Here is a 20,275-nt window from a genome sequence, read left to right on the forward strand (position 1 = left end):
GGGCGGAACGGCTTAGTTGCTCCACCTACTCAAAATGACCACCTACCCAAAACGAAAAGTTGATGACAGCTACATTGGCTGGTATGTGAGAAGGCGGCGGGATGTACAGCTACGTTACGAGTGGAGTGGAGGGAATGGCAATGTTTCATGATGAAGAGGTCTTGGGCTATCTATCTACAGCACTGTAATGCATCAGTGTTACAATAGTACTCGAAGCCCATTTCACAAAACAGAACAGGAACAGGTTGCATGTTTCGGTCGAACCAGTATGACAGACACTGATTCTGGTTGAAATGACGAACAAAGGTAAGCACAATCACCGAGAACAGTACAAATGCAAATGTACATTATGTACCTGTTGTATCTCATATTTATATGTCTTTCCCTCGTTCCCATCCTTTCCGACTCTCTCAAGTCTCCCAGACAACCATCATAAAAGATGGAAGTAACGGTAAAGCAAACCGTCTCCTCAAGCAAGAGGTTCAAAAGAAGTGGTAGAGTGAATATCACGACTAGAAAGTCCAACATGAACAGCCACAGCACCCTCATCAATCACCCACTGCTGTTGAACACTATATCAAAGTCAGCCAAACCCCTTCTCGGAGATAACATATGTTGAACAACAGAAAAGTACTCACACATTCCAATAAGAAATATCACGTCTCTGCAAGTCAAAAGTCACGGTAGTCGTCTCGCCAGGTTCAAGCCAGACTTTTTCAAACCCACGAAGTGCTTTAATAGGCGTTGTGGCTTCGCCAGGGATTTGTGGGAGACCTAGGTAGAGTTGAGGGACTGTGTAACCGGCTACGTCGCCTGTATTTGTTACTGCTGCTGTGATTTTATAGACTGTTTCCCAGAGGGCTGGGTTTCCGCCTGGAATTGTTGGGAGGGAGGCTGGGAGAGGTGTGAGACTTCCATAACTGGTTCGTGTTGCGGATGCGTTTGTTATGGTGAATGTTGAGTAGGATAATCCTGTGGAGGGGAAGTTAGTGGTGAGGAGGATCTTTGTTTAAGGGGCTTTTTTTTTCGAAAGAAAGATATTACCGAAACCGAATTCGTAGAGGACGTCTTGATTTACGTGGTCGAAATGGCGGTAGTCGATTAGGAGGCGCTCGGTGAAATCTGCTTGCCAGATGTATTGTTCTTCGGTTTCTTGTAGCTCGGTTGAGTTGACGATTGCTGCGAAACTGTAGTCCTGTGTTGGAGAGAATGGGTGTTAGTTTCTGTTCTGTTCCCAGGCCGCAACCAGAACTGGCAGACTCTTGGCTCAGAATAAGGGATCTTGAGCATAGTCAAGAGATAGAATGGGCATGCTAAGAAATGTGGCGAGAAAAAGACATACCTCATCCTTGTAGGCAATGGTGTATGGAAGTTTGCCGCTTGGATTGACATCTCCCCAAAGGATATCAACGATGCTGTTACCAACTTCTTGACCTGGGAGATGAGCCGCTAGAATCKCAGTGACCTGTTACAAGATTTGGTAAGTTTGTGCCGATGTCTCTCGTGAATCATCGTCGAAACGTACGTTCTCGTGCTCAGCAAAGGGTAGTGTGTTGAGTCCCGCGGAGTGGGTGATGACAATTGTGTTGGGGCAGTTAGCGGCAACGCTCTCGACCACGGCAGTGCCGTTCCAGTCGAGTTCGAGGTTCACTCTGTCATAACCTTCGCTGGCCCAGGTGTTCAGGAAGACCAGACACGCTTCGGGAGCTCTGCGATCAATCAATTAGTGTTTTGCTAGGTTTCCAGTTGGCTTTATTTCCGAGACTCACGGGAAGATTGTACCGCTACTGTATAATGTTAGCAGTGAAATAATGACTGGATGATGTCCTAAAGACTTACCCTCCATTGCCAATGACCAGCTCGTTGTTGAGTATATATTGCACGAGACCAGTATCGCCGACCTTCTGCTTGATGGCCTCCAAAGGTGAGACGACATAAGTCAAACGACCCTGCAGTATGTCAGCTACTGGACATCATCCATATCGACTTGGAGGCTAACCGTTCCAGATCCACCGGCAACAGGGAGGACACCAAGCTCAAAGCCCGCGTCACTGATGAGATTCGAGAAGTAAAGGCCATCTGATAGATCAGCAGCGTCGTTTCCAAAGACTGCAATGTTTTTGGGTGCCTTCAATGGGAGAGCCTTATTCACGTTCTTGAGGAGTACGGTACCCGCGGCACCAAGTTCCCTGATGAGCTCCTTGTGGTTTGCGCGTACATCAACGGAAGAAGGTCCGTATGTGTAGTTGTACCGGTAGCTGCTCGGGGCTATGATGTGTCAGTTGGGCAGCAAGACATTGGAGACTGTTCGACGTACGCGCAAACCTCTGTAGACCGGGACTGCTGCCGTCGACAGCAGGATAATCGTCCTGGTGTAGCCAGAAGTATGGCGTCTGAGACATGTCGTCAGAAAAAAGGGGTTTCACATTTCACTAGTCAGCATTGTTTTTCCTCACCATAAGTCTGTGTGCCATGTCATCCAAACGACTCATAGCCAAGCTACCATTCTCTACACTGTAGGTGAGGTTCTTCCCTGTCGGATGTTAGCGTCAAATCTTCGAGATTGAGCGTTCTCGCCCAGGAATGTCATTTTTGGCTCCTAGGACAGACGGGATGTGGATCTTACCCCAGAGACTCGGGACAGACCGTGAGAAGCTGATTCCGCCCGGCATGTTCACATCTTGCCCTGCGTCAGCGCCTTGGTGGCCTGCATGGGTGGCCATCCAGTCTGAAACGACCTACAAAGCGGAGAGCAGAAGGATCAGCAATTTCTTCGACGATTCTCAAGTAGATTCAGCTTACCCAACCCTGAAAGCCAAGCTCCTCCTTCAAGATTCCGTTTTGGAGCTTACTATTCTGACACCCGTAAGACTGATTGACTCTATGATTTGTGTAAAGCGTCAGTTCGCCATTGAGGCACATCTCTATAGTCGACAAGTTCATACCTGTTGTAGGAGCACATGATGGAAGCAACACCAGCATGAACAGCATTAGCAAAAGGCCAGTTGTAAAGCTCGTGCATGGTGCGGTCATCGATATTGGATGAGATTGCCTCGATGGTGTTTCCGTTGGCGMTTGTGGTAGGGTTTCGCTAAGGTGCCGTCAGTTTCTGATTCCGTTATGTTGAACAGCACCAGTCTTGAGGCGTACCTGAGTTTCTTGTTCGTTGCCAATGAAATCTGAGGATTGTTAGCTTAGGCCGTACTTTTTTCTTTCAAGTACATACGTTTTGCACAAGCTTGAACTCCAGCGTCTTGCATGCCTATGATGGTCTCCTCCATGAAGACTCCAGTAAGATATGGATCGGGAGAGAAGCCCTTTAATGAGATGTCAGATGGATAGGTATGGAAGCCGTGGATATAACTTGCCTCCCAATTGCGACCACCCAGACCATGACGACCCAGAGGACCTGCTACTGGTCCTAGAGCAACATGTGATCCCTTGCCCTTGTACTCAGCCCCGAGTTGATCACCTCTCTTCTTTGCAAGCTTTCGATCCCACGCTGCTGCAACGGTCAAACCGGCCGGGAACACGGAGGCGAAATCAGCCTGACGGACGCTTAGCGGACCATCTTGGAGACAAAGACCCGTAAAATTGAGGCGAGCAATAGGGGCGATCTGTTCGAGTGTGAGGGTCAGTAATTTTGACATCGTATTTCGACTCGACACGTACGTTTCCAACGCAGGGACCCTCAGTGCCGGTCACCAACAGAGACTTCTCGTCGAGTGTCAGTTGCGAGACCCAGGCTTTTGCCTTCTCAAAAGCATCCTCCCAGCCCCCGATTCCCGTAATGTTTGCTGGAGAGTGTCAGCATTGAGACATTGCCGCCTCCCCAAGAATACTCACGAGACGGATATACGGGCGGACTGCTCATGTAGTCGGCATGCACCCAGACTGGGCCGGCATCAGTCGATCCCTCCTGACCGTTGACGGCTGAAAGACATGTCATCAACGCCGCTGCCACACGCAGCTTTTCTCCAGATCGGACCATGATGGCAGATCTATCCGAGAGGCAGGGTGAAAGAGATCTGGGAAAGGAAACATGGGGTACGTAGAGCATATATACGCCATCTTGACTACCCGAGAGCCATTGTGACTGCTCCACTGTCTCATTAAAAACTTAGCCGGTTCTGGCAACGATCAAAGGCGAGGAAGACCCGCCCAAGTTGCGGAAGCGAGGCAGCGTTGTGCGTGTTCCAACTCGTTAAAAAACAGACCCATGAGCCTGCGAATGAGTCGCTCGAGCTATGAAGGTCACCTGCGTGCTTCTCTCGTTCTTATTGCTGTATGCAGTAAGTGGCGTTACTAAAGGCCCTGACGAAATGCGTAGCTGCATGGGTTACCCCGGGCGATAGACAAGTGCCCCGAACTCGTTCATGCTTGTGTGGAACAAGAAACGGGTGCGAGCGGATCGTGGTGAGATGCCAATGCAACAGATCTAGGATTTATCCAGCTACAACCTGGTCAATGTTGAATACCAGTTGCCTGAAAGATGCCATGAGCATTTCTCGAGTGCACGGCATCACAAGGGAGAAATTCCATGCCCACAAATGCTGTTCAGATGACTGCGCGTGAGGTCACATCGGTCCTGTTGATGCTCGCTCCAATGGCCTCGTGGCTGCCCCGCGTTCTCCACGCGGCGCCCCTGTCATGAACTCCGGGTACGCTCCACTCCATACGGTACGAGGTGTACTCCGCATTAATATTGTGGGCGTAGCATTGTGTGGATGGACCGATGTTACTCCACACCGCTCGGTTCGGCACAATGGTCCAGCGAAAGGAGCTGTCCTGCGCAGAGGAGGATTTGATGGCATTACCGATGCGATATGCCGCGTCGTAGAGGTTGCTTCTGGGAAAGCCTTGAACCTGTGCCCGCATGTGGTTCGGAGATGGAAGGATGCAGATGCCCCAGGTTTTGTACCCCACACGCGGAGATGTCAAACGCCGAAGGTTACCGACGGGATTGCCGAGTGAAGGAATGCTGTCGGCCGAGGGTGTTGTCGTCAGACTATCGAGCCTGATTATTCCCCGTCTGACCTTTTCCGCAGATATGTCAGGTCAGGAGAAGCAGTCAGGCYCCGCGACTCACTTCGCATGTATGGAGATGGCGGGAAGGATTGGAAGTGAGGTCGGCCCATCCCGTCCTTCTCCTTCGCGCTCCCGGCACCTGACTCCCGTCAACTCTTCCCGTCATCAGCAACACCCACGATCTTGGAAGGACAAGATGCTCCGCGATGTATTCGCCGGCTCGAGAAAGAACACAGCAATCATCATCTCGGAATGAGACCATCGCGAAGCCCTTTTGGCATTGCGACATGCGGAATGGACAACGCATGACTTCCCGGGAGGACCGTCCGAAATTCCAGCAGCCCGGGTACTCACACATTCACGGCCGGTGGTGCTATCATGGCCAAACTTCATGAGGCGAAGCTCTTCCCACCGATACACGTCTATCAGACGATCTTGGATGCACCGCCGTGCTCACCGTCTCAAACCATCGGATCACCCATCAGAGCTCCCATGACGCACGCTCTGGACATTGACTCCTTCATGTCTACTGATATTCCCTCGAGCGTCATGGTGCCCACTCTCAGAGCCGATTTCCCCCGTCCTCGTAGCCGTACATGCTACGGCCCTTTGGATAGTACGTACGACAGGGGATATATCGCGCTTGAAGAGGGCCCGGAGGAGGGGAAAGGAGCTCTGTGGCCAATGCGCTCAGACAGCCAGCACACACTTTCCATCGATTTGTTGTTGGTAATGGTCTGCGCGAGTCGCAGGCATGCAAGTCCACGCGGCAATCATGGGATGCGGTCAACCCTCTCTGTTAGGGCAACCGGCACACTTTGCACATTGCATTGAGACTCGCAATGTCTATTGGCCTGTTAGCCTATTGGCTACTGCTGACTTATCTTCCGAGTCTTTGGAAACTGGCCTCTGAGCATGGTCCGGCATGTCTCTCATCATGGGGTATGCCTACTGTTTCCAACTCAGCTATATCAAGCCCTTCCCGTCAACAGCTATCGCAATGCCCGGTGAGTGGATTCCAACACTGTTGGAAGATCATTCTGGCGTTCAACTACACGTATCTTTCGACGAGCCACGATGTAATGCATGCACGCGTCCGAGCTTTTCGAGTCAGGCACTTCATGCAGGTCCGGATCCTTCCGGCAAGATCAGGGAAGGTCTGCCCGCGTTCTCCGTTGCAGGGGCGCCTCATCGAACGTACTGATATTTCACATTTCGGTGTGCGAACAATAGGGAGAGAGCAGTAAGATTTCGAACAAGCTTTCTTACCTTTTCACAAATTCGAGCCGGCTGCATTTCCGTTTCGCTCGGGTTTCAAACATTTCCGTCTTCCATACTTTTACTTCTGCGAAAAAGACCCTGCTCTGAGCCTTACAGCGTGTCACACCGCTTTGGCCATCATCCCCTACGTAGATCTACCTGAGATCTCTGGCGGATTTTGCATGAGAGATCCTCAGATCTTGTCCTTGTCATGCATATCATCAATATTGCGCATTCGCATCATAGCCTTGCCGCGGTATTTGCCCTTACAACCTGGCCGATTTTGCGCAAAATCCTGGTATCGGCGCTCCATGTGATAAGCTTTCATCTCAGGTCACCGCTGTTGAATGGCGTACCCCAGCTACGGTCTGAAACGGATGCGGTTGAAGCTGGGCCATCTTTCTGCCAGTTGACAAGTTTATAAATTATGAGACAGCGCCGCTACTGATGCTTGTAGCCGGCCTCGTCTTCTCCCATCACTCCCTGGTTTCCTCACTGAAGATTCAGGCGAGATGGCCCACCACAGCAACTTCAGGTTCCGTCAAGAATCTGCTGTGACAGATGCCTCAACAATCTCCGAGACCTACAAGGGCACATCAACCCACAATCATCAAGCCAGCTCGATCAAAGGGAGCTCTGAAAAGGAGAGTGTCTCATATGTGGACCGCGTTATCACCCGCGAGGATGTTTCTCTTGCGTCATTTGCCCATCTGGACGCCAGAAAGATTAACCGAAGGATCGACTTGCGCATCGTACCCATGGTAACGATTTTGTACCTTCTGTCATTCCTTGATCGGGGAAAGTAGGTGTATTCAGCATCCCCGTTGTGGTTTGCGATATCTGCTAAGCCTTTGATGCAGCATCGGCAATGCAAAGATTGAAGGGATGTATGAAGACTTACGACTTACGGATGCCAAATACAAGCTATGTTTGACGGTATTCTTCTTCACCTACGCTCTGGTCGAGGTGCCATCCAACATGATGCTGAAGAAGTTTCGACCCTCGGTCTGGCTTCCAACTATCATGGTGGCTTGGGGAACTGTTGTATGTGAGGCCTACAATCACTGAGAGCTTTGCTGATTGAGACTAGATGACGCTCATGGGCCTGGTCCAAAACTTCCATGGACTGTTGTCGGCTCGGATATTCTTAGGAATCACAGAAGGAGGTTTAGCTCCTGGAATCACGTTCTTTCTTACGTGTTGGTACCCAAGATATGAAGTATGTTGCCGACTTACGAGGATGTAGGACATGAACTGATGCATAACCAAGGTGCAAACGAGAAATGCCCTGTACTTTAGCGCTGCTTGCGTGGCTGGTGCATTTTCTGGACTGCTCGCATATGGCATATCGTTCATGGATGGTGTTGGTATGTTGTGTCAAGTAGACTCCGAATTCCTCGCTGACTCTACGATTCTCCCCAGGCGATCTCGCAGGTTGGCGTTGGATGTAAGTCCCTGTCACAATACAGTAGACATGTCTAGATCCGCGCTAATTGACAACCAGTTTCATCCTTGAGGGCTTGGCCACTGTGGTTGTGGCCGTATCGGCCTACTTCCTGCTCTTCGACTATCCGGATACCGCCTCTTTTCTGAGCCCGGAAGAGAGAGCGTTTGTCGCATATCGACTCAAGTACGACGGCCAGGATGAGACCGGAGTCCGCGTTCCGCAGTGTGATACTCGCGATAAAAGATTTATCAAGGAGGCCTTTTGCGACTGGCAGGTTTATACGGCCATACTTGCCAACTTCGGACTCGTAAGTACCAGAAAGAATAAGCCCATTAGCAGAAGCTTGCTAATTTTGCTACAGGTGGTTCCACTCTACGGAGTCAGTCTGAGCATGCCAACGATCATCAAAGATATGGGCTATGTATCCACGACCGCCCAGCTAATGACAGTGCCGGTCTACAGCACGGCGGCAGTCATCACCGTCTCTTTCGCCTTGGGGGCAGATCGCCTACGCATGCGATCTCCATTCCTCTTCACTGCCTATTTCCTGGAGCTCCTCGGATTCGCCTTGTGCGTTACCGGCGGTCCAGCACATAGAACCTACGGTGGATTGTTCCTTGTCTGTTGTGGTGCCTACGCGGGAACACCGTGTGTCGTAACCATGCTCACAAACAACTTGGCGGGTTCCTATAAGCGGGCTGTCGGAGTCGGGATTCTTGTCAGCTTTGCGGCCATGGGAGGTGCCATGGCGTCGAATTTCTACCGCAAGACTGATGCGCCGGAATTCATCCTTGGGCATGCGCTCAACATTGGTTTCGTCTGTCTTGGTCTGATCTCGACATGCTTTTGGGTTTGGAATTACCGGAGAATCAACAAGCAGAGAGCTGTCAGCATTGCTGCGGGTGATCATCTGATGTTTACCCCCGAGGAGTTGAGTGTGCAGGGTGACAGAGCGGTCACTTTCAGATACACGACGTAGTATTGCCGGCAAGGCTCGCGGAATGGATATAATGAATTAATGGAAGCACATGTCGCCTGCGTTTCCAGCTTCCAATCGGAGTGGATATGCAGCCGGCTCAGCCTGTCGCGCTTTTCGTGCTGCATAATTGCACAGGCGTTGGCTAACAATGGATGGACCACGTGCTCCCTGTATGCATGGGCTCGCAGTCTTTCCCTTGCAATGGCACCATCGATTGTGCAATGCTTACATCAGAGGCAGACGCCCCATCTCAGAGCGTACGCAGCGATGATGCTGCAAAAGCGTCCTGGCAGCGACAAACGAAGCTACCCTCATGACAGACAAGACACAGCGGTCCTCTGGAGTGTCAAGACTAGTGCAAGCTTGACGATTCTTCTTCACAAAGCTATGTTTAGTAGAGTTCGGCCACGTTTGCTGGATGTACACAAGGTTAGGTGGAGCCCTGTGAAGTCTGATTTGCTACCATGCGATGCCGTGTCAGGTACACAAGCACGGTCATCTGCGGGCTGTAGCTTGCTAGTCCCTCATCATTGCGGATATTGGATGATGTGGGATTGTATGTTTTCTCGTCGCAGTTGACGTTGAGAGGTCGATGGGAGAAGTTCGGAGGTGGAAAAGATGATCTGTCGTCTTGATTAAACATCCACGCTTGGGGTTTAAGGTGCGCCACAACTGTGGAGCAGGGGAAGCCGCGAGCCGCGTGTGCATGTGTGATCACTGTGCGGATCTCGTCGCGGAATCATCTTCCTATTCAATCCTTCCAAACGCAAAGGTCGTTTCGGGGCTGTGTCGCCGCTGTTCTGTTCTTCCATTCTGCTCTGTTCTCGCATTCGTTACTGCCTCTCTTCTTCATGCCGCTCCTTCCATTCGTTTGAAGCGGACTTCGGAGAGAAGATCAACCACTCATTGCCATCGAGATCCTCCGCCTCCGGCCCACACGAGCGATGACTTTGGCGAAACTTTTCGCATTGCCGCCTTCCCTCCTGATCTTGCTCGCCGCCTTCCTCACCGCGCCCGTATCCGCCCAGTATCCCCCGCCGTCGGAATTCCCCACGGTACTGTCGTCGCCAGTGGACAGCAGCGTCACCGTCGCCTACAAGCAACCCGACAATGGCACGTGCACTACCGCCTTTTCCACCCAAAAGCAATATACGGGCTACATTGGCATTCCGCCCTATACGCTCGCTCCCATTCAGCAAAATTACTCTCTCAATACCTTCTTTTGGTTCATCGAGGCGCGACAGACACCCGAGTCGGCGCCGCTGACCATCTGGCTCAATGGCGGGCCCGGCTCGAGTAGCATGTTTGGCTTGTTCAACGAGGTCGGGCCGTGCGAGGTGGTGCAATTGGCCGATGGGAGCTATGGCACGCAAATGCGCGCATACGGCTGGGATCGCGCGTCGAACATGCTGTTCATCGACCAGCCTAACCAGGTTGGCTTCTCATACGACACTGCCACCAATGCGTCGCTGAACCTGCTTACCAAAGAGCTGTTTGAACCGCCCACTTCGCCGTTGACAGACCTGCCGAGCTTCATGTACCTCAACGGCACCTTTGGATCCGAGAATGAGAATGATGGGAGCACCTCTGCAACGACTGCCAACACTACAGCAATCGCGGCGGCGGCGACCTGGCACTTTTTGCAAACGTGGTTATCGACCTTTCCACAATACAATCCTTCCACGCGTCCCAACGTGACAACGCCAAACTCTGATGAGCCAGCAGGCATTAACTTGTTTACTGAATCTTATGGCGGGAAATTTGGCCCAGCATTTGCCTCGTACTTTGAAAAGCAGAATCAGGCAATCGCCAATGGCCAGCTCTCAAGCAATACCACGCTGCCCATCAGATTGCAATCGATTGGAATCTTGAACGGCCAGGTGGATGATCTCATCCAGAATTACTACTACCCACAGTTTGCGATTAACAACACCTACGGTATTCAGGCTATCAGCCAGACATCGCAGATTAATGCCCTCACCAACTATACCAATCTCTGCTTACCTGCTATTGAGGCTTGTCGCTCTGCCAGTGCATCTTTGTATGGTGATGATGCCGATGCAAACCGCTTGTGCGAAGCCGCGCAGTACACGTGTAACAACCTTACTGCTTTGGCTCCCGCAGAGGGATACGACCCATATGACATCCGCCAGATGCTGCCAAGTCCAGATCCGTCCGCCGCTTACCAGGAGTACTTGAATACTGCTTCTGTGCTGGCGTCGATCGGAGCGCGAGTCAATTATACCGAGAGCAACCCCTATGTGCAAGAGGGCTTCATCACCACAGGAGACACCATTCGAGGTGGAATGATTGAGGAGTTGGCCGAACTCCTGAAGTTGGGTGTCAGGGTTGCCTTCATTTACGGCGATGCAGATTACATCTGTAACTGGTTCGGTGGGCAAGCCGCAGCATTCGCCGTTGCAAATGCGCTGCCTACATTCCCCTACCCGACCAGTGTAGGTCCCTCTGGGGAAGGTCAGCCATCTAGCTACGCCGAGGGATTTGCAAGAGCTGGATTTGMCGATATTGTTGTGAATGACTCGTATGTCGGCGGCGGTGTCCGTCAATACGGTAACCTCAGCTTCAGCAGAGTCTACGACTCTGGCCATTTCATTCCGTATTACCAACCAGAGACTACATTCCAGATCTTTGCGCGAGTGATTCTCGGGAATGATCTCTCCACAGGCGCAGATGTCGACTTGACTTCGTTTGCGTCGAATGGGACCGCCAATTCCACGTACACTAACACGGTACCTTCAGACGCACCGGAGCAGACATGCTGGGTCCGAAACTGGGGCGCCAGCTGTAACAAGGAAGATACAGAAGCTATGAAGAACGGGATAGGACTTGTTCAGAATGGAATCTACTATCAAGACGCGTCTTCGGTTGTCCTGCCCAGTACTAGTGTTGCTGCCGGCGTTCCTGGGCAACCGATGACGACCGTCACGAATTCGGGATCGAAGAGCAAGAGTAGCGACGAGAGTACCACTGCGCTTACGGGATACTACACCGCAACTGGGACTCCTAAGCCCAAGAAAGGCGTTGCCGCGAGACCCTCATCGAGCGGTCTCTTACCCGCTGTAGGTGTGGTAATGAGCGGTCTGGTGGCAGGCACTGCTATGGTGTTTTGGTGAAAAGAATGGGATCTGCAACTTGGATCACATCTGGCGTCATGACCTCACGAGAAAAGCGCTTGGGAGGAAATCAGCCATTTCTAAGGCTATTGTGATTGCCTCTTAGCGCTACGAGAGATACCCATAATGTTTAGCTATGTATGCTGTATTGCGACGAAAGCGGACTGCTGATGACAAGATCGTTTCAATCTTCTGGGCGTCACCGGCGGCTGACTTCAGGTTATATTGATCCCGCGTCGGTGAGCATCGGGGCAGTGACACTTTTTGTATCCGCGAAGGCATAAAAACCGTCTCAAGTTCTTCCTCTCATCAAGGGAAAGATGATCAAATTACCCCCGGCTGACGACACACAAACGCACAGTCATGCACAAGTTGTTGCACGACGTTTTGCAAGACGCTCGTTGAAGAGCCAGCCGGTGAGGCACGCGCGTGCCTGCAGTAATCGTTCGAAGCGCTCCTCTCCCTGTTCCAAGAGACACACATGCAGCAAAGATGCGGTCTGGCGGTATGATACAGTAAGCCTGAGCGACACCAATGTTTACGAACCAAGAGAGCGTGTCTATTTGCAAGCACGGGCACTACCACATTGCTTTCAGGTGTGTGTTACCGCTAGCTAGCATCAGCATCAGCATCAGCATGACCCGGTAGAACTTTTTATCCTTGGAGTAAGGTAGATCAATTGTGAAATTCGGTGAATGAGATCCACTGTCCGTCACACAAATGCTGCTATATTCGCTCGTTCTGGATACTAAGCTTATCTGCGAGCATGTCGAGTACCTTGGTAAATTCTATTCCTTTCAGTATCATCTCTGTAGTCTTCCTCGTTCAGAACCTCAACTTTCGAGATTGAAATCGATCATCATTCCGCCTAGGTAGGTAGTCATCAATCAAATCAACATGAACGACGAAAAGACAACCAAAGACATCAAAGCATCAAACACCCCAACATCAACAGAACAAACAACCAAAACCAACATCCGTCTCGAACCTCAACCCAGCACCGACCCCCTCGACCCCCTGAACTGGCCCCTCCGCAGCAAAATCCTCACCCTAGCCATACTATCCCTCTGCGGTTTCGCAGGCGGCTGCATAGCCCTAGCAAACCAATACGGAATCGTAATCCAAGCCGCCACCTACCACAACAAAACAGCCACGCAACTCTCCTATGGCGGGAGCGCAGCTACAGCAGGCACCGCAACGGGACCTCTCCTCTGGGTACCTCTTTCCCGCTATTATGGTAAAACTTCCATTCTCTTCTGGACTTTGATCGCTGCGTTGGGTTGTATGGTTTGGTCTGCGGGGATGACGGACGAGGAGGAATATGTGGCGTTTATTCTTTCGAGATGGTTGGGTGCTAGTTTTGGGTCGGCGGCTCAGACGATTTCTGGGGGGGGTTGTGACTGATTTGTTCTTTTTACATGAGAGGGGACGGGCGTATGCTGTTTTTGCCGCGGCTGTTATTGGGGGTGCGGCTGTTGGGGGCACTGCTAGTGGGTTTATTGTTGGGAGTTCTCCTTGGCCCGTGCAATTTTGGTGGATTGTGGCTTTGCTTGGGGTGGCTGTTTTTGCTGTGTTTTTCTTTCTGGACGATACGACGTTTGATCGAAGGGAGAGTGGGATTGTTGGTCCTGGAGAACAGAGGTCTTTTCTTCGCAAGCGGTGGGATACGCTCTGTCCGGGCACGAAAGTGGTGGCGCCTTCTGCTATCAAGCATGGTCCGTTTGATTGTATCCTGATTGGGCTGCAGCCTGTTACCATTCTTGCGGGACTGTTCTTTGCGCTGACGTTCGGATGGGCAGTTTCCGTCAATATTCTACTTGGCGTCTTCCTGCAGACACCTGTCGAGGCTGGAGGCTATGGGTTCACGCCCGTTAACAATGCTTGTTTCTCGTTCCTCACCTGGGGTGCGGTCCTTTGCGCAGCAGCTTACGGCGTGGCTTTCAACGATAGGCTGCCGCTCTGGATGTGTCGTCGAAAAGGAGGTGTGTGTGGAGACCGGAACATAGACTTTATCCCGTGCTCTTTCCGCCTCTGATCATGGTGCCTTTGGCACTTGGTCTCTTTGGAGCAACACTGCAGTACCATCTGAGTTGGGGAGTACTGGCTTTTGCTTTCTTTCTAATCAACATGAGTGAAGGGATCTTGCTCCCGCCGGTCGTAAACTACATTACGGAGTGTTTCGTCCAGCACTCGACGGAGGTGTTTGTCATACTCAACTTCTATCGATTCATTCTCGGAAGCACTGTTCCTTTCTTCGTCACYTCTTGGGTGCATGAAGTTGGAGTGRGCTGGGTATTTGGCTCTATGTAAGTCACCACCCCGAGAAATGGTGCAGTCAATATACCGAACAATCTCAGGGCCTTCTTCTGCCTTATTGGATTCGCATTCACATGGATTCTGGCGCAATTTGGGTCCCGGATCCGCGCTCTGTCGATGGCACGATTTGTAACAGAATCCGAGGATGGTGATCGCTTGTTCCAGGACCGGTCGGTCGGGGGTGAAAATGCTACTGCACATGGCTCTGAGCAAGTCGAAGAAACCAAGTGATTCATGATCCATATCGTATGCTATATGTCATCGTTTACATCTAGTATACATACCTGAATCCAGATATCTTCATGACTCCTGCTCGCGCTTCTGAAGTGTCTCCCTGCATGCTCTCTGCTTCTGTTTCTTCAAGCTTCTTGTTTTCTCTTTGATGAATAACGCGAAGCACTAGAGCGAGGACCGCGACGCAGACACAAATGGCTGCATTGGCACTCTCTCCAGGGATGTACCGCGGTGCGTCCGAGGATGGATACATGTAGCTTCCGTAGACGCTTCAGTCGCATTAGAGATGTCTTCCAGGTGACCATCAAGTAGAAATGAAGGGCACACATACCTCGCTGTATTCCCTATGGCATTTGCAATCGCCACGCAAGCCGAACGCTTGACCAGCGGTCTCGGGAAGGAATTTGCAACCCAAGGAACGATCACTGTGTAGGCAGATATTGAGCCCGCAGGCAAAAGGTACATGGCAAAATATCGAACCCCGGTGTTTGTGGTGCCTGCCACGATTGCATTCCCAATGGCTGCAATGAGCATCAAGCCACAGATGTGGAGAGAACGGTCTCGTGTCTTTGCGGCGGTGAAGGTGACTCCGATCGAGACCAGGAAGGTGAACGCCCAGACTGGAACGGTGAGTAGAAGCGTAACGATATGTCCATATCCCAAGGTTCCCACAATACTGGGGAAGAAATATTGAAATGACGATGATAGAAGACTTAGATGTTGGAACAGAACAAAGACGTAGACGCGGTAGTCCGTCAAAGCAAGCTTGATCCCATGCCAGATGGTAGTGGCATGCGCGTCATCGGACTCGTTAATATCCTCAAGCAGTCTCCACGTAGCAAAAGCACGTTCTTCTTCTGAGAGCCAAGTTGTTGTGGCCGGGTAATCGGGTAGGATGAAACCGGAGACCAGGCCGAGAGCGATCGTAACAGATCCCTCTATTATGAACAGCCTAGTGGTAGTAGAATCAATCAATCAGTAGGGTGGCACTATCTAGTATGGTGAAGGAAAATAGCAGGCTTACCAGCGCCACCCAGCTRTTCCCAAACTCCCATCCAAGTTATTTAGCACCCCAGCCGCAATAAGACCACCGAGCATATTGGCCAAAGCATTTCCAGAGTAGAACCACGCGACGCGTTGTGTCAACTCCGCACGCGTGTACCAGGAGGACATGAGAAAGATGGCTCCAGGGAAGAAAGGAGCTTCTACGAACCCGAGGAAGAATCTCACCGCCACGAGGTCCGTGAAGTTCCGGGTAGCGGCGTTGCAAGTCGAGACAACTCCCCACACCGTCACTGCACTCGCCAGGTAGAAGGAGGGTCTGACTCTCGTGATGAGCATATTTGAGGGCAGTTGCATGACCAGGTAACCAATCTAAACCAACCGTCAGCATGAATGCATCGTGGTGAAATGAATCTTCCTTCATCCTTACGAAGAAAACGCTGGTGGCCAAGTTGAAATCTGTGCCTTTCATTCGTAAATCGGCCTCCAGCGTACCCTCTCTCGCCTGTGAAAGATTACTCCGGTCGAGGAAGTTCAGCGTATACATCACAATCAACAGCGGCAACAGACGAAAATCGACCTTGCGGACGAGCTTCTTGTTCTGGTATGCCGTCCATTCCGAATCTCTTCCCGCAAAGTCGGCGAAGAAGGCTGCTTGGGCTGGGTTCGCTATGTGCGCGACATCTGCACTGGGAATCCTGGCATCGCCGTCTCGAATCTCATTTCTCTCCACCGAGGACTGGCTTGACCGCTGGTGGAGTTTGGATTCCATGGTGGAGGAGAGACACGCGGAGAGTGAAAGAAAGTGAAATTGTCAGGCTTGCCTGTGTATGTGGTGAGCGTCCATTGCATTGATTGCGTAGTGCATCATCGATGGATAACACGGCACATGTGTATGTACACTTGCACGCTTTTGGGGCAAGATGTGCAGTTCTTGTGAAGCTTGTAAAAGGCAAAACGCTTCTCTGGAAACAACCTAGATCTCCACACGTGGAAAAAAGTGGGTCATCGGCGACTGGTGGTTAAATGCGGTTGATCTTTGTCCCGGGACCCCACAGCTCGGGCAAGGTTTGGGGGTTACCTTACCTTATGTTGTGGGGACGAGACGGAGGGGAACTCATCGACTTCCCATTGATCGATCAATGATTGATTTTCCAAAATCCACCGTACAATACCACTTCCAACATGAAGATTCTCATCACCGGAGCTGGAGGTTTCGTCGGCCAGATGCTCGCTGAGCATCTCCTGAACGAAAACCACAAAGTCATCCTCGCAGACATTTTCGAGCCTCCAATTCCCTCAGCCGCAAAGAACCAGCAGAATGCCACGACAATCAAAGCAGATCTCTACGACTCCCCAGAAGCCGTACTTTCCAAAGACCTGGATGCCATCTACGTCTTCCACGGCATCATGTCAGCAGGCAGCGAGTCCGACTTCGATCTAGGATATAGAGTGAACCTCCACAGCACCATCAATCTCCTAGAAGCCGTTCGAAAGATTTGTCCCGGTGTGAGATGGATCTACAGTTCTTCCACCGCAATCTTCGGACAACCGCTCCCTGAAGCTCCCAGTGAGGCGACCGTCCCAACTCCTCAAGGATCCTATGGAACTCAAAAAGCCATGATTGAGTATCTCGTCAACGACTATAATCGTCGCGGATACATCAATGGCTTCACGCTTCGCTTCCCTACCATTTCCGTACGCCCCGGCAAACCCACGCAAGCTGCAAGTAGCTGGATGAGCGGTATTATTCGAGAGCCTCTGCAAGGCAAGGAGAGTATATTGCCTTGCGATGACGACTTCAAGGCATGGTTATGTTCGCCGAAGACTTTGGTTCGGAATTTATTGCATGTGTTGACTATCCCGAATGATGCATTGCCGCCACACATCAGGCAGGTTCTGCTACCGGGAATCACTTCGACTGTGAGAGAAATGTTGGATGCACTGAAAGAAGTCGGAGGGGAAGATGCTGTCAAGTTGGTGAAGCGAGAGAAGGCATCTCCAGATATCAAAGCCATGCTTGACAGCTGGCCCATTACTTTTGATGTCTCGAAAGCTTTGGGCTTGGGCTTCGTTGCGGATGATAGCTTCAAATCGGCGGTTCAAGATTTTGCAGATAGCTTGAAGCAGTAGCTCATGAATCGATATGTTGGAGTAGATCATGTTCGTATCATCTACAACACATCCCAAAGGATCTGGATCATATCTATGCCTTGCCGCTGCTTCCAATGGCATCCATCCAGCCCTCCATTTGCTTTTGAATGAGTGAGGTACCCGTCTCCATAAGCTGAGTCAAAGGAACCTTGCCAGTGTTCTCCTCCACATATTTGTTATAGTCCGACAGCACCAGCTTGTTTACATTGATCCGAGTGACTCCTCGTTCAATACATTTGGCCATGACCTCTTCTGGGAATTCGTTTGTGCCGTGTAGCACGATCTGTACTCTCTTTCCAGCCTTTTTCTGGATCGTCTCCAATCTAAACAACACACCGTTAGCGACGAACCTCTACCTCAAAAAGGGCAACCTACCTGTCGTAGTCCAAGTGAATGTTCTCCACGCCATGGTAGTCTCCATGAACATTTCCAAAAGCAGGAGCAAGAAAGTCGATACCCGTCGCAATGAAATCATCAACTTCTTCTTCAGTAGTCATCATCCCTTCCAGCTCCGCCGTATCTTTAACCCCATCCTCACCACCTTCAATCCGACCTGGCTCCGCTTCAGTCGCAATGCCTCGCGAATGACACAGAGCGACCAATTCCTTCGTTTTGGCCAGATTCTCCTCTTTTTCATAGTGTGACATATCCACCATGATGGAGTCGAAAGCAGGAGTACCATCCGCCGCCTTGATCTGCGAGGCAATCTTTATCACCTCGGGATCTTGTGCGTGATCCATGTGAACTGTCACGGGGACTTTGGCTTTGCGAGCAGCATTTGCAGCAAGATCTATGAATAGAGGAGAGTATTGCAGTGCCCATGGAAAGAGTAGAATCTGTACGGGACTCTTCTTTGCTTCCGCGGCTTTGATTACTGCGACGATGGTTTCCAGGTTGTATGAAACTACTCCGAGCACGCCGTATTTGCCTTCTGCTGCGGCGTTTAGCATCTTGACGGCGCGGTTGTCCGCGAGCTTTTCGAGTGTCATGTTGGCGGTATTGGGGATTGAGGAGTGGATGGAGTCGTGTGTGATTGAGAGATGATGTGTTTCTCAAGGTTTGGTGAGACGAAAGGACATGATCGGTAAATCTTTTAGGCTGTTCAACTCCCCGGGACATTTGTCGGCGTTTGGCCAAGGATACCCACCTCGCCTTGCCCTCTTTCTCCATCTCCATCACACTCTTCGCTCCGGACTTCAGAAGAACGGCGATCCGCTGTCTTGTCTGTTCGGCCGCCGACTGTGGCAAAGACAAGCCTGAAAGAACCGCATTCATGCAAGGCCAGATCCCATCGCGACCCGCTGTGGCTACGAGACGCGATGCTCCATTTGGATGCACCGAAGCAGTGGTCAGGGATCTGAAGCGCAATGGTCCGAGAACAAGCGATCTGCCTGGATTGGGCCCATCGTTCTTATTATGGCGAGACGTCGCTGCTCTGGAGGACTTCCATGTCCTTGATTGGTAAGCAAGCATTAACACTCCATGTGCAAGAATACGACTTTTCTTCCATCATCCACTTCTCTTCCCAAGAACATCTACAACGACTGAGCCTCATCGAGGATGAAGCCAAGTCTTTTGCTAGGCGAGACGCTCTCTCCAGCTTCACCGGGCGTTTTCAGCTGTCATCGCTCTGGCCCTCCATCCTAAAAATCCCTGTCATTTCAGCCGCATCTGCAGCTTTCGCTAAGAATACATCCTCTCAACGCTCTGCACTTGACAGACATGGCTTCTTGATATCCACTTTCACGAAAGGTAGCATACTAATTATGCGGTCAAGTCTCGTGGAACGTTGCAGTTGCTCCTCTCAAATACCCCTGGGCAATGGCTTTACGACGCCACCACCGCCAAGATGGAGCACCGCTGGCGAGGAATGTGATGGATTGACCGACATGCTGCCGCTATATAATGACTCGAGGTAGGTCCTTTGCCATCTTTTGATTTCAACCTCGAGCACCGAAACCTTTGCAAACATGTTCAACCTCCAAGCTACTGTAGCCATCATGGCCTCCCTCGCTATGACCACATCTGCAGCGGTGCCTTACCTGCATATCGAGAACCTTTCGGTCGCCGACATTCGTGTACCTTCGGAGTCGCATTCCGTCAAGTTCGTTGTTTCCAACCCTGGTGCGGTGTACGAGCAGGGCGGTCAGCTTCCATACCCTGTCGAGATCGCTTGGTAAGTCCAATGTCACCATCTCGTCTTATCGACCGCGCTGACACTGACTYAGGGATGGTTGTGATCCACCTACCTGCTATACCACGGTGGATCGCTACTATATGCGTGTCGTTCCTGGTAGCTACAAGAGTGCCGAAGACTTCAAGCTTGAGGTGAACAAGTACTACATCTACAAGAACAGCGTCTTGAACAACTCGACCATCACCGTTCTTGAGGATAATGGAGGCTATTACTGCTCGACAGGCGCACAGAGTACGCGGTGCGACTTACCGGGCAGTGATGGTATCAACTCTACCTATGCCATAACGTATGGTCCGGTGGCTCAGCAGCCTGTGCCATTGTGCTAGCTAGACTGGCGATTAGGAGAGCGATTAGGGGTATGGCATTGCGGTACACAGAACATTTGAAACCCTTTCTCCGCCACCTCGACTTCATTCGCCGTTCTTGACATCGCTGGCAGTCATCTTGGGCATTGACGTGATGCTTGACAAATTGCCGGGTTGAAGATGAGAATGTGGGCGATGAATTGACAAGTTCTGTGACAC

General features: G+C 51.2%; 9 protein-coding genes; 6 read left to right on the forward strand and 3 right to left on the reverse strand.

Moving 5' to 3' along the window:
* Positions 1-822: 822 nt before the first annotated feature.
* RCC_06517 (related to beta-glucosidase 1 precursor) lies at positions 823-3,991 on the reverse strand (the record flags this gene model as incomplete). XM_023771780.1 has 16 exons in its annotated part: positions 823-920; positions 1,045-1,195; positions 1,343-1,465; positions 1,526-1,709; positions 1,770-1,787; positions 1,840-1,949; positions 2,000-2,268; positions 2,318-2,393; positions 2,457-2,533; positions 2,627-2,738; positions 2,803-2,881; positions 2,946-3,091; positions 3,151-3,179; positions 3,227-3,617; positions 3,673-3,797; positions 3,847-3,991. The coding sequence occupies 16 exons, from the start codon at positions 3,989-3,991 to the stop codon at positions 823-825; spliced, it is 2,133 nt and encodes a 710-aa protein (XP_023627548.1).
* A 2,809-nt stretch (positions 3,992-6,800) lies between these two features.
* Positions 6,801-8,714, forward strand: RCC_06518 (related to putative tartrate transporter; the record flags this gene model as incomplete). XM_023771781.1 has 7 exons in its annotated part: positions 6,801-7,090; positions 7,149-7,332; positions 7,379-7,507; positions 7,559-7,655; positions 7,711-7,735; positions 7,793-8,042; positions 8,097-8,714. The coding sequence occupies 7 exons, from the start codon at positions 6,801-6,803 to the stop codon at positions 8,712-8,714; spliced, it is 1,593 nt and encodes a 530-aa protein (XP_023627549.1).
* A 944-nt stretch (positions 8,715-9,658) lies between these two features.
* RCC_06519 (related to carboxypeptidase) lies at positions 9,659-11,848 on the forward strand (the record flags this gene model as incomplete). The annotated part of the gene is made up of 1 exon (XM_023771782.1): positions 9,659-11,848. The coding sequence occupies one exon, from the start codon at positions 9,659-9,661 to the stop codon at positions 11,846-11,848; it is 2,190 nt and encodes a 729-aa protein (XP_023627550.1).
* An 897-nt stretch (positions 11,849-12,745) lies between these two features.
* RCC_06520 (uncharacterized protein) lies at positions 12,746-13,252 on the forward strand (the record flags this gene model as incomplete). Its single annotated transcript, XM_023771783.1, has 1 exon — positions 12,746-13,252. The coding sequence occupies one exon, from the start codon at positions 12,746-12,748 to the stop codon at positions 13,250-13,252; it is 507 nt and encodes a 168-aa protein (XP_023627551.1).
* On the forward strand, positions 13,170-14,395 carry RCC_06521 (uncharacterized protein; the record flags this gene model as incomplete). XM_023771784.1 has 4 exons in its annotated part: positions 13,170-13,563; positions 13,648-13,830; positions 13,986-14,154; positions 14,206-14,395. 4 exons carry the CDS (start codon positions 13,170-13,172, stop codon positions 14,393-14,395), a joined length of 936 nt encoding a protein of 311 aa, XP_023627552.1.
* A 40-nt stretch (positions 14,396-14,435) lies between these two features.
* Positions 14,436-16,172, reverse strand: RCC_06522 (related to putative tartrate transporter; the record flags this gene model as incomplete). XM_023771785.1 has 4 exons in its annotated part: positions 14,436-14,667; positions 14,730-15,350; positions 15,423-15,772; positions 15,831-16,172. The coding sequence occupies 4 exons, from the start codon at positions 16,170-16,172 to the stop codon at positions 14,436-14,438; spliced, it is 1,545 nt and encodes a 514-aa protein (XP_023627553.1).
* Positions 16,173-16,585: 413 nt separating this feature from the next.
* RCC_06523 (probable nucleoside-diphosphate-sugar epimerases) lies at positions 16,586-17,533 on the forward strand (the record flags this gene model as incomplete). Its single annotated transcript, XM_023771786.1, has 1 exon — positions 16,586-17,533. One exon carries the CDS (start codon positions 16,586-16,588, stop codon positions 17,531-17,533), a length of 948 nt encoding a protein of 315 aa, XP_023627554.1.
* A 73-nt stretch (positions 17,534-17,606) lies between these two features.
* On the reverse strand, positions 17,607-18,543 carry RCC_06524 (probable fructose-bisphosphate aldolase; the record flags this gene model as incomplete). XM_023771787.1 has 2 exons in its annotated part: positions 17,607-17,877; positions 17,930-18,543. The coding sequence occupies 2 exons, from the start codon at positions 18,541-18,543 to the stop codon at positions 17,607-17,609; spliced, it is 885 nt and encodes a 294-aa protein (XP_023627555.1).
* A 981-nt stretch (positions 18,544-19,524) lies between these two features.
* RCC_06525 (uncharacterized protein) lies at positions 19,525-20,077 on the forward strand (the record flags this gene model as incomplete). XM_023771788.1 has 2 exons in its annotated part: positions 19,525-19,730; positions 19,852-20,077. 2 exons carry the CDS (start codon positions 19,525-19,527, stop codon positions 20,075-20,077), a joined length of 432 nt encoding a protein of 143 aa, XP_023627556.1.
* Between the last annotated feature and the right edge of the window lie 198 nt (positions 20,078-20,275).

Source organism: Ramularia collo-cygni (assembly GCF_900074925.1).
Source record: "Ramularia collo-cygni strain URUG2 genome assembly, contig: RCC_scaffold09, whole genome shotgun sequence".
NCBI classification, from domain to species: domain Eukaryota; kingdom Fungi; phylum Ascomycota; class Dothideomycetes; order Mycosphaerellales; family Mycosphaerellaceae; genus Ramularia; species Ramularia collo-cygni.